This window comes from Aplysia californica, unplaced genomic scaffold, assembly GCF_000002075.1.
Source record: "Aplysia californica isolate F4 #8 unplaced genomic scaffold, AplCal3.0 scaffold00357, whole genome shotgun sequence".
Taxonomy (NCBI): domain Eukaryota; kingdom Metazoa; phylum Mollusca; class Gastropoda; order Aplysiida; family Aplysiidae; genus Aplysia; species Aplysia californica.
The window spans coordinates 153952-166898 of record NW_004797627.1 but is presented as its reverse complement, the minus strand read 5'-3'; the positions used below and the strand labels follow the sequence as shown (position 1 = coordinate 166898).

The window sequence follows — 12947 nt, the reverse complement described above, 5'->3', positions numbered from 1 at the left end:
CCTCTGAAGCGAAAGTGTTTTCAACACCCCCATCAATACAAGTTATATTATTTAGGATGCAGGTTTCCGACCCTGCCTGTCAGGGTCAGGGCAAACTTGGGCTGAGAGTGATGCATCCCAGCAGAAAGACTGAGATACTCGATGAAAGTTTTCTCCCCATTCAGGAATCAAACTTAAGTCTCCTACGACAGCAAAGTGTTGCTACACCATAGACGGCAGTCCAAACTAACGGTCCACTTCCAACTGGATCAAGATGAGACCCGTAACGGGCAAAACAATCGAAGTTCAGGTATGCCAAAATGGGAAATCAAACCAGGGTCATCTGACCTCTTAGTATAGTATGATATGAACTGACCTAATGGCCCACTGCAGAAAAATACTGTTATTTATAAAGAGTCCTTGATTTTCTAAAGAAAGAACAGGGCTCCACCATTTAGTCTCACACAAAATTAGCTTCATTTCTCGAAGAAGAGCGAGACTAGCAGAAATCACTCTCATGGGTTTATCGTACACAGCTTGGCATCACTCACCATATGACTCTCGCACTCCGATAACTAGCTGTGAGTCGAAGGCTTCTCCATGCCGCTCTGCATGGACCAGTTTCATGGCACTATACTGTAGCTTGTCTTTGATGTTGGAAAAAATACTGAAGTTCCAGCTGTCCAGCATCAGCTAATCAGAAAAAAAAACACCCTCCAATGAAATTACACATCTCTCAGCACCCCAAAACATTCAAAACATTTGTTTGATTGATTAATGAAAAGCACACTCACACAATAATTGTCTTTTCGTGCAGGAAAAAAACAACAGGGTAAGAGATCAAGGGGAAGGTCACATAGAACTTGGAGAAGTCACAGAGGATGAGGTACAGTACAGTGGGAAGACTTTAGTTTAATAATTCATATTGTGCTTAGATTACTGTAAAGACTTTAAAAGAGAACTTCAACCATCTTTTAGAGACCTTTGACCCAACGCACCTTCCTAACAAGGCTCTCATCAGGCGACTGAGCTTTCTTGGGCATGCTGCTGTGTAGTTTTCCCATCAGGTTGGCCTCCAGCTGTATGAAAGGCTTAGGCAGGTAGTTACACTGGGTGAAGAACTTGCCCCATTCTGCAATGTATGCTCGGAGCAAGGCTGACTCCTCTTTGTGTTGGAGAACCCGCTATAAGAGAGGGAAAGAAGTGTGAGTAACGACATCAATATAGTAGTGAAGAAGAACTCACAATATGTGAAGTCTGAGGTCACATCTGAAAACAAAGATAATACGAGAACATGATTATATATTCTTTGATTACTCTTAATGTCACTTAATATCAAAGAAAGTCGGTTAAGTAAAACCCATTTGCCCCCTACATTTACATTTTGCTACGAAATGCGAAAAAAAGAAAGTACAGTTTGCTTGAAAAGGTCAACATCTTACTAGCCACTCCACATTAGCTGCCGGACCAAGAGCAATACCAAAACAAGAGTAAACGAGATTATATTTCTTTTAAAGAATTTTGACATCCGTCAACACAGATTGAACAAATTCACCAGTACTCCTAAACATGTCAACTGTCAATCATAACACAGTAGTCACATAAAGCCTTGTTCAAAGACCTCAGCACCCTGCAATATCTGATAAAGTCATTCTGTCTTGACGCAATAGTTCATGTGAAAAGAGCTCAGTATATCCTCTCTCGCAACGCCAATGAAAATTTGATTTTTCACTTTAGCCATTTTTTATTTGGTACCTAAAAAAGGGTTTTCACTTCAAAGAATTATGCTTTTTGAATTTAAAGAATAGGTTCATAATTTTTTTTAAAAAGTTAATGGGTTGTAAAGGTCGGCAAAATATGAATGACCCACATATAGGCAAATACTCATAAAAAATGGACCACAGCAGATTCTGTAAGAGAATCGACGACATCTCAGTAACTGATAGGAGTGATTGAAAGAAACCTGGCTACTCAATGAGTTTAGGGCAGAGAAATCATTTCTGCAATCAAATTTAAGACCGTTTCGTAGTTATTTTGTTACAATTAAAATTTTGGAGTACATATGATTTTGAGAAAAAGGGGTGTCGGGATGGGAACATTTTATTTAAAGCATTGTATCACAACATGGGATCTTTAAGAATATGCTGGCAAAACTTTCTTTAATCACTTTAGAACATACCAACCATAAAACAATTCAATTCAATCTAACATGCCGTACAATTAAAAACCTTTTTTTTTGCGTTGGGACATTAACATCCCGAGGCGAGATAACTTGCCTCGGAATACCCCCATTACAATGTTACAGGGGAAGAGAGAGAAAAACAACTTGATGCGAGCGCCTGCCATTGCCCTATTTCAAACAACCAATGAACAGGCTTGGAATAATCATGCGAGGATTTGTAGATCACATACATTTGCAGAGGGAGTGCGGGGAAAATGGCCTGTCTCCGTGCGAAGCCGCTTTGGACACGGTGAAAATTAAATGGTTTGGATTTAACGCCCCTATCAACACTATTAGGTTATTTAAGAGGCGGGATCTCCGAGTTTAACGTCTGTCTCCGAAAGGACCGAACCGAATGGGAAATTTGTGCAAAGAGCCTTTCCCAAGGGCACAAAGTTGGACTAGCACAGGCTCCAACCCCCAAACCTGCAATCCCAGGATTACAAGTCCGGTAGCCTAACCACTACGCTACCAATGCCACTTTTGGACAGGGGGCTAGTGGTACATTTAGGATAAATAATAAACAACTACTCGATGTAGAACTTTCAAATTTGAGGACACAATAGAGGGAAGACAGATCTCTTACTTTCATGACGTTAAAAATCAAACTCCTAGTAGGTTTCTTTTTTCACAAGAGTTTTACAGCATTTGTAACACAATAAGGTCATATAAGTGCCGAAGATTAGAGGTGTTACAAGAGAGCACAGAATTCTACACTTATAGAAGCGGAACTCCCTCTTCGCGATCGCCGATTCGCTGTGAGGAATTGAAACTAAAACATGGCGGCCGGTTGAGGGCACCTTTGGCTGCGCCGCACAGCGAGGCTTCGCGTTGCTATGCACGCTGATGCTAGTGGTAGGGCTTGGAAGACACCTTACATCAGTATTTTAAAACTTTCTTCGAAGAGGAAATATAGTGAAATAGTCTAGTACCTTTTTATTATGTCATAATTGGCAATGTTACATTAGTACTAGATCTACGATAAGGGGACGCTGACAGTAACATGCTCACTACAATAATATTGTCATTAAACTTAAGATCCAAAGCAAGCAAAAAAGAACAATATAAGCCTTTTCTCCAATGTATTAGAAAGAGATAAATAAATTGAGCTTATATTGAGGAAATGTATTATTTCTCACTTTAAGAATTCATCTCTGTGTTTGCATCAGTAGTGTGTACAACAACATGCTTTGTTTAATCCAAAGCAAGCAAAAAAGAACAATATAAGCCTTTTCTCCAATGTATTAGAAAGAGATAAATAAATTTAGTAAGAGATTTACGGCACTTGCAACACAATAAGGTCATATAAGTGCCGAAGAATAGATGTGTAACAGGAGAGTAACATACACAAAAAAGAAGGAGGGGAGATAATGACGACAGATGTTTGATAGGAAAGAAGGAGCAAACCACACCAGAGCACCCGCCAACCACCCTGCTGCCAAAAACACAAAAATGCAGAAAAGGCCTCAAAATATTGGTTTACACATAAAAGCCAATAATGCAAAACAAAGTAAACAAGAGTGGAACTGGCATAATAATATGTTTCCTGAATATATGTTCAAAGTCATTTTCTGTGCGTTGGGAGTGTGATTTCTAATGCATGAATGATAGGCTCATTTAGATGTGATAATGAAGAAACTTGTGTCTACAGTCACAACAGAAAGAGTTCCATGGCGAGTGATCACTGGTCAAGGATTTCAGAGCTGTGTGCATTTTGAGAAAAATGTATCCCCATACCCTGGATCACATGTCGAGGGGGTAGGCTTGTCCCCCTGTAATCCCTGCACACAGTAAACAAAGACATATTTTTGAACACGAATAAGAAAAAATAAGTGGTCTCTTGTTACGGATCAAATTGAAGTCCTGTTTCAATTCGATTAATTGATAAAAGTGCGTATCGCAATGCGTTGGCCACCCCTGCCCTATAAGACTATGCTATTTAATAAATACATTTGTCAGACCTGGAATCTTTAATGCCCGCACACAGTAAACAAACACACATTTTTGAACACGTATAAGAAAAAATAAGTGTTGTCTTGTTACGGATCAAATCGAAGTCCTGTTACAATTCAATTAATTGATAAAAGCGTGTATCGCAAAGCATCGGCTAACCCAGCACTATTACGCTATTTTATAAATACATTCGTCAGATCTGGAATCTTTAATCTTTAATTTTTAATCCCCGCACACAGTAAACAAACACACATTTTTGAACACGTAAGAAAAAATAAGTGTTGTCTTGTTACGGATCAAATCGAAGTCCTGATACAATTCAATTAATTGATAAAAGCGTGTATCGCAAAGCATCGGCTAACCCAGCACTATTACGCTATTTTATAAATACATTCGTCAGATCTGGAATCTTTAATCTTTAATTTTTAATCCCCGCACACAGTAAACAAACACACATTTTTGAACACGTAAGAAAAAATAAGTGTTGTCTTGTTACGGATCAAATCGAAGTCCTGATACAATTCAATTAATTGATAAAAGCGTGTATCGCAAAGCATCGGCTAACCCAGCACTATTACGCTATTTTATAAATACATTCGTCAGATCTGGAATCTTTAATCTTTAATTTTTAATCCCCGCACACAGTAAACAAACACACATTCATGAACACGTATAAAAAAATAAGTGGTCTCTTAATGTTACGGATCAAATTGAAGTCTAGTTACAATTCAATAATTTATAATAGCGCGCATTGCAATGCATTGGCTAACTCAGCATTATACGCTATTTAATAATACATTCGGCAGATTTGAAATCTTAAATTATAATCATAATTAAATGAGCCCGCGCGTGGGAAGTGAAAGTGAAAGGAATTGAAAATGCTTTCAAAAACAATTCTGAAAGCAACATAATTAAAGTTGGACTACATGTGCTTATACAGGCCCAAAAAGGTGTATGGATGCGGAAATAAATGTTTCGGATGAAAATAATACGCTATACTACTGTAGCATGCGGGTCAAAAATTTGATGCGCAACTTATTATCAAATATCGCTAGGCTACTGAACTATCGAACACCTAGATCTAGATTCTCCTACGTTTACACAATGACTTAGATCTATATATCAATTTGTCTTAACCGATGAGTATTTTTTTCAAACATTTGCACACATCTATAGGTTCTATATTATTGTAGAAATTTCTTTAAAGAAAATTCTTTAATAAATACAAGCCCAATATAAAAAAAAACAATCCCAGTCAATGGTTTCTACTGATTTTTAACAAGTTTATAGCTGGAGCTAAATCTCTTTTAAAAGCAAGTCCGTCCTTTTTTCTACTTCTGCTGGCGACATAAAGTTAATTATTGAACGCATGTTTTGAGAACATTAATTAGATCTAGTGAAAAAATATGTTCAGTGTAAAACAAATTTCTTGTAACAAGTTTTGCTACTAAAAAATTACGTAGGCCATATGCGTATGCAAAATGTGTGTGGGAAGCTAGAAGTGCTGTGAACAATCCCATCCGTGTTACGATTTTTTTCACAGTTCTGTAGATCTTATATTTATAAACTCTCTATGTCTGCTGTTTCTGTTGTTGCACCCAAAAACACAACAATTTAAAACCTTAATTCCAATCTCTAGTTGCACAGTGAATTCTGTAACTCAAAATTACAAACTGGACAGTAAATGTTCCACTTTTCACTCGTTTGTAAAAGCCGCTATTGCTTTAAAAGCTATAGGGTTACTTCCGAAAACGATAAATCGTGCCCTCAAGACGCCATTGTTTTCGGTCTTCAATTCCTCACAGGTCACGTGGTACAGTTCCCGTTCTATAAGTGTAGAATTCTGTGCAAGAGAGTAACAAACACAAAAAAGAAGGAGGGGAGATAAAGAAGATAGATGTTCAATAGGAAAGAAGGAACAAACCACATCAGAGCACCCACCAACCCCTAGTAGTTTACGTAATACCCAATTCAAAAGTGTTTCCAACACAAAAAATATAGATGTATACAAACCTCAACGTCCACAAATCACTAGTTTGCCCTATTTTCTGATTGGTAGCCAAGTTTCATAACCATAGGTCCAGAAATAGAGCCGAACGAGTTTGGAAAAGTTAGTCACCTACTTACATTCGGACGTGTTCCAAAAATACAACCACAAACTGGGACCCAAATTTCGTCGTGTATGCGTGCCTAATTGACATTTCTAGTATACATATCAAAGACATTGGTTACAAAAGACAAAACATTGAACTTTCAGTTCTCGAGTTAAGCCATAGCCACCTGAACCACCATGAAGTTGAATATCACAAAAAGGGAGATCTTACATTCGGACGTGTTCCAAAAATACAACCACAAACTGGGACCCAAATTTCGTCGTGTATGCGTGCCTAATTGACATTTCTAGTATACATATCAAAAACATTGGTTACAAAAGACAAAACATTGAACTTTCAGTTCTCGAGTAAAGCCATAGCCACCTGAACCACCATGAAGTTGAATATCACAAAAAGGGAGATCTTACACTCTGAGCTTGCTTGATGAAATCGAGGATGTCTTTGTGAAGAGCTTCATGGATGTGAGTGGGCCCCTCTTGCTCGTCCCACATGCACACAGCGTGAACATGCCTGTGGAATTAACCAAATGTCAAACACAGGGGAAACTTCTTAATGTAATGAATCACAACCACTATAAACATGCATTATCAGAACACTGAAAACATTAAGAACTCTGATGTGTATAAAAGAAAAACCCTTGTATACAAACTCAAAATACAAAGAAGACAGACCCCAAGAACCGCACCTCTCCTCACAAAAGATTAACTTTTCACCAAACGTCTAGAGAATAAAGAGTTAAAACACTTTAAAGCAAGGAAGAAACAACAGTGGCTCACTTTGCTACAGTAAACTTAGTGTAGTCTTTTCTATAGGAATAGCATAATATAACTCCGGATGGCCACAGTGAACGATAAAGAAACAACTTGGTGCAGGTGAAAACAGTCCATGTGTAAAGAATTTTTCAAAACATATATATAAACTTACCAAAACAAATCTTGCCATTCTTGATGCGGTACTGACTCCTGTCTAAGAAGTTTCAAGACTGTGGGTCTCATGGATGGCCATTTTTCATCAAATTTGCACCGTCCGTGTTGCTGAGACAGACCAGAGAGAGATATTATTACTTTTTAAATAAAAAATAATGGAGAAAAGTTTATTATGTCAAACAAAAGCAAAACTTTTCCACAATAAACATTTGGTTTTGTAAATTTATAGAAGCACATTGATAATATTAATGGTCAAATGGCAACTTTCATCGTGGTATTGGTGATGATTAGAGCTGGAGTCTGCTCGATTAATCGAAGGCTTGCAAAGCAGCGGACGGCTTGCGCCAGATGCTTTGGAGCAGGCTTGAGCTTTGCTTTGCCTCCCGCTCACTACCGGGGAAACTTCCGGTGAGTTGTGACTCGCGGAGAGTCTTGCTGTATGTGACTATGTTGTGACGTTGCGAACTCTCGTGGCTGTGGGCTCAGTACATATTACTGAAGATTCTCAGGTTATTTGCGCTGAGAGGCTAGCACGAAAAGTGCAAGATTGGTTTTTTTTTCATAGTCGGGTTGTAAAAAATAAAAAGCTCTATTCAATGCACTTAAAAATTAATAATGGATCGGCTATTCTTACGATACAAAAGCCTATTTGTTTTTAATGTGCACGAGCCAAACGCTTCGTTGTTGCATTCAAAAGACCTCAGTTCGATTCCCGTAGGGGGAGAAATTTTTACTGAGAACCTCCATCTTTCTGCAGGGGCGTTGTTCCCTCTCAGCCCAGTTTGGCCCTGACATAGGGTTGAAGTAGGCCTTGCCCGTCTCCTAAATGTTCAGTATTATGTCACTGTGAGTGTAAAACATCTTCAAAATAGGTTACATATGATACAAAAGCCAATCACAACGACCCCTGGAGGTAATCAAAGTCTACTTATTCTTATTACTACCAGAAACCAAGGTCTCAGTTACTATACCACGTTCCCTTTCACTTATCCACTCGCTAAGCTGATCAACGGTGGGAAGTTAAAAATAACTTCTGCTCTCTACGTCTTGCACCAAAACAAGCACAGCCTCTCCCTTCCTCCACGGTTCATAGTTCACACTGCGAGCAGTCTTGCTGATCGCTGCTACAGCAAGTCAGCCAAGTGACTTGCCAGGTTGCGAGCTGGTCCTGGGAGCCAAAGCAAAAAATGGGAGCAAAGAGACTTGACGGGCTGTGAGCATGTCACTGGCACAAAGCAAGACAATGGGACTCATGGGAGATTTGAGACTTAAGACTTGACGGCTGTCCGCTGCTCGCAAGCCTGCGATTAATCGAGCAGACTCCAGCGCTACGCCGCGCAGTGACACTGTGAGCGGGATCTCTCACTCTCCCCCTCTCTCTTTTTCTGACGTAAGTGGCTTCGCAGATTGCAAGCAAGGTGGGGAGGATGAGGGGGTCTGACACAGGTGGCTTCGCGGATAGCTAGTTGCTGTGGACTTGAAGCTTAGGCTAGACTCAACTTATCATTCTGGTTATTTGATTTGATGATTTGACCTAGTGATTAGAGGCCTGTGACTTGAACTAGGGGTTTGCAAGCACGAGTGGGTTTGCTACCGGGGTACAGCTCTAGTGAAGATGCAAAAAAGAAACAACAGTGGAAAAGCAGGACCTAGCATTTCTACGAAGGAATCATGCATTTGTGATAAGAATGGTGGATTGTTGGGGTGTGGTGACACTGAGGCAGACGTTATTTGTCCTTAGATGAAGGACAAACCAATGTCACATGTTTTTAAGAACTGACATTGGTGATGTGGAATGTTGTGCTATCAGGTTTGAAAATTTACGACTCTTTATGGGTATGAATTCAGTTTTTAATCTATGCAATTCTTTTAATCAGGAAAAATTGAGAAAATTTTAAAAGATAAAAAGAGAACATGATGAAAGCCTAAATCTTTAACAGGTATGTAGAAAATATGAATAATTCTAAGACTAGGTCTAGGCCTAAACAAAGTCAATATTGCCAAACAAGAGTGATGGCAATGGTATGAAATTCGCTCACACAATTCCCAAACAAGCTTTAATAAACCCCCAGTTATTGGATAAACAGTGTGCTTTGAGGGCTTTTCCCACAGATTTACAGGGGGAAAAAAGCTGCAATTCTTTTACTTCTGATCCCTGTGGGTAAAGTTTTTCTTAAACCTCCACCTTCACAGAGAAGCCATTTTTGGGTTGTTGGGGTTTTTTTTCCGGCAGGGGGGAGCTTAACTGCTGTAGTTTTTGCTGCTGAACACCCATCATAGCCACTAAAAGTAAAACCCTTGTAAATCCATTGTTAACAAGAAAATATAAAACGGGTAATGAATGTCCCCCCCCCCCTCAAAAAAAAAAAAAAATGCTAAAAGCAAGGGAATATTACCACACAATTGGGCCTATTGTAAATTGTAAAATATGGTTCGTATAAAAACATCATAGGCCGCTTCTCACCCCATAGACTATAATAACTTGTAGTGCATAAAATCAAAATTCATTTTCTATTATAAAGCAAATAAAAATGAACAAGAAAAAAATGCTTTAGTCATTAGAATAGCATGAGATGGGTCTATGGAGTAAAATAACACCAGGTCAAGGTCCAGGGTGTGTGTATGATCAGACAATTGAATGAGGCCTTGCTAGTTAATGGTCTTGTTACATCCCTGTTGGTTATCTTTAAATTGGCTAGTAGCCAGAACAGATGAAAGTAATTCAAAAATGGGAAACAAATTCATTTCAAGGATTCAAGGATAAATGAAATTATAAAAACAATAAGCTGTAATAATTTTTAATAAGTAAACAGAGTGTCTTCGTACAAGGTAACCGGGCACCTAGTCTCAGTATCTACGTACACGGTAACCGGAATGAAAATAAATCAATATTTGTCTTGTGCTGTCACTTGATGAAAAAAAAAGAAAGTCATACAAGCGTTGTGTCGGGCTCGCCATCTTGACCGGTCAGTGAACCAGTGCGGGCGCATCACATTGTCATCATTGTGAGTATCAGTAGGGGTCACCAAAGTTCATTTAAAGTTTGTGCGCTGCGAAGTATAGGACTCTGGAAAGGGGGTATTATTGATTTTTTTAAATGTACAGTCGGGGGAGGGGTGGGGATGAAGGCAACACCGGATGACAAAAAAACTGAACTTCGGAATTCTGGACTGCCCGTTTACCGCGTATGTGATACCGAGACTACGTGCCCGGTTGCTGGTTTCCGTGTACGTAGACACTGAGGCTAGGTGCCCGGTTACCATGTACGTAGACACTCCGGTAAAAGTAAAGGGTCTCCCATGACCTAAACATTTTAAAACATTAGAAAGATATTTATATAAGATCAAGAATTCATCTAAACCAATCTACCAGACTACTAAAGTTAAAGCCAATAACCAAAATCATGAAGACTGGCATTATTCTCACCTGCAAGGTGAGAATATATATATCCATTTTTTTCTCACTCGGACTGAGAATACAAGGGACTATCGTATCGCATTATTATAATTATAGTGTTGTTCTTTCATAAATTACCGAAAAATGAGCGATTTAGAGGACGATTTTGCTAAAAGATGTCTTTTTTTATGTGATTCATGTTGAATGTCTTTTGAACCGGTGTCAGCAGTACGCAAGGTTTTGAGGCTCTGATAGGGATTTGATTGAAAGATTAAAAAAGGTTTGGGATACTGCTTGGGGGCGAAAAAGATTTTTCAAGTTTTTTTTGTTAGACCCAGAACCTATAGATCTAGATCTAGATTTCTAGATCTTTAACAGATGACCAGTGTTGAATCCCAACATCCCATAAAACTCAAAAACCTAAATGAAAATAAAAAGGTCAGCTCTATTCAGACTCGAGTCCGAATATAACATTTATCTATTTCGACTAGAGTCCGAATATGGGTTTTATCTATTTGGATTCGGGTCCGAAAAAAATGTTTTATTTATATTTATTCTGACTCGTCGGGGGATTTTACGTAACACCAGAATTAGAAAACTAGAATTGCCTACTAGGATTGTGTAATTGTGTCAAAAGTCAAACGACTGCACTCTCATTAGATCTACCCAATGGCAGTGTCTAAGTACACGGTAACCGACAACTCAGGGTCTTTTCACCATCACTACAGCATCGTTATTACTTCCACCAACCATTTTTCTTTCCATATTTATGTCTAATTTCATTTTGTTGTGTGTTTTAGTTTTTCTGTAATGTTTTTTTTCTTTTATCACATCGCTCAAAACCGACAGCTTTGGCCTCTTCCCAACACCTCTTTCTCCAGCAAGCCAAGAGTGCGAGATCGCTACTCGCGAATTCTCATCGGTCGACATAATTAACTTTGCCCTGGCAAGGCAAGGTCAGCTCAACTTAATCATTCTGTTCATACCAATGATGCAGGGAGGGCCAGTATCTATAGATCTAGCAACTGGAATTGAAGCTCACGTCTCGACTGTTATCATTATAATCGAAAAATGTTCGTAAATGCTGGAAATATTTAGGACAAACAAGGGTCGGAAGTTGGAACGGACGTCATGCTGGACTCAATTCAGAATCCTAATATAATTTTCCTCTATTCCGACTCGAGTCCGAATAGACACCCCAAATAAAAAGGACGGAACCGGAAATGAAAAAACCGGATGAGAAAAATAGACTTTAACTTTAAATGTGGAGTGTTCTCACCTCGGGTGAGAATCGAATCATAAAAAGTGTCTTCGTCTAAGCCTGAAAATTGCCCAAGAACTTTGTCAGAATTTGTTTTAGGCTTATTCTGATTTTAAGTTTAGATCTAGATTTCTAGAATCTAGGCTAGATATCTAGAATCTAGATCCAGACAATGACACTATTCTGACTATTCACTATGACTGAAAAGCGACAGTAGTCTTCAAGAGTCTGTTGACGGTAATTTTTTTCTAGATCTAGGATCTAGACTAAATTGTTACTTACTCTGAAAGATCAAGAAAAGAGTAGGAGGACACAGGAAGCAGAACTGGATCTAGGAAACAGGGCTCTGACATAATTGGTAAACACTGTACATGAATGAACACGGCAGGATGACCAAGTAAGTTTCACTAACCAAACAAAGCTGATCAGTCACAGTGATGACTGCTTCAAAAATTAAAAGTAAGTGTATCATCATCTTCTAAACATAGATTTCAGACTCGAAAACGTATTAAAACAGAACATTTAGAAGACTGTAATATATGATAGTTCGAAAGAATTCAGTTCTAGGTTTCCACCCAGCCAGTAAAATTCAACAATTATACCAGGGAAAAACATTAAATTGTTTGATAAAATATGCTCTATAAACTCTCTCACCCCAAGCATAGTCATTTTCCTTGTCTTCCACAGTAGCCAGATATTTTTGCCCGATTGTTGTCAATTTAAGTGTAAGAAAGGATGCGATGTAAATATTTCATAAATTTTGAGAAAAAAAACATAGCAAAAACGTAAACGGTAATTATTCATAAATGTAATTGGATCATACTTTATGGAGATGGTTAAGGTTGAATATTTTCTTTTTATTAAGATAAAAAGCAAAATAGACAAAGATTCTATAATAGATCGAGATTGTGCCATTTTTAGTGCGCTTCAAATTGGCAAGCAACGAGATCCCGTTGTGTGCGAGAAAGAGTACATTTCTAGTTCGGAAAATTGTACGAAACAAAGAAACTTTGCGACAGCTAATAAGGGAAGTAAACCTGTTTTTATTTTTTTTCCAAAGAGTCAAAACGCTGCTGTTTCCCATTTTCTAAAGGCAC

The 12947-nt window shown here is 38.5% G+C and overlaps 1 protein-coding gene across 1 annotated transcript in view; it reads right to left on the bottom strand.

Moving 5' to 3' along the window:
• LOC101861300 (cullin-5) overlaps nt 1-12591 on the bottom strand; it is a 28856-nt gene extending 16265 nt beyond the window's left edge. The window contains exons 1-5 of the mRNA XM_005103062.3: nt 12505-12591; nt 7192-7301; nt 6675-6777; nt 978-1163; nt 531-672 (exon numbers count right to left, since the gene is read on the bottom strand). Of these exons, the coding sequence (XP_005103119.1) occupies nt 531-672; nt 978-1163; nt 6675-6777; nt 7192-7301; nt 12505-12519 (556 nt within the window). The 5' untranslated portion in view covers nt 12520-12591. The remainder of the gene's footprint in view (nt 1-530; nt 673-977; nt 1164-6674; nt 6778-7191; nt 7302-12504) is intronic.
• Nucleotides 12592-12947: the final 356 nt, after the last annotated feature.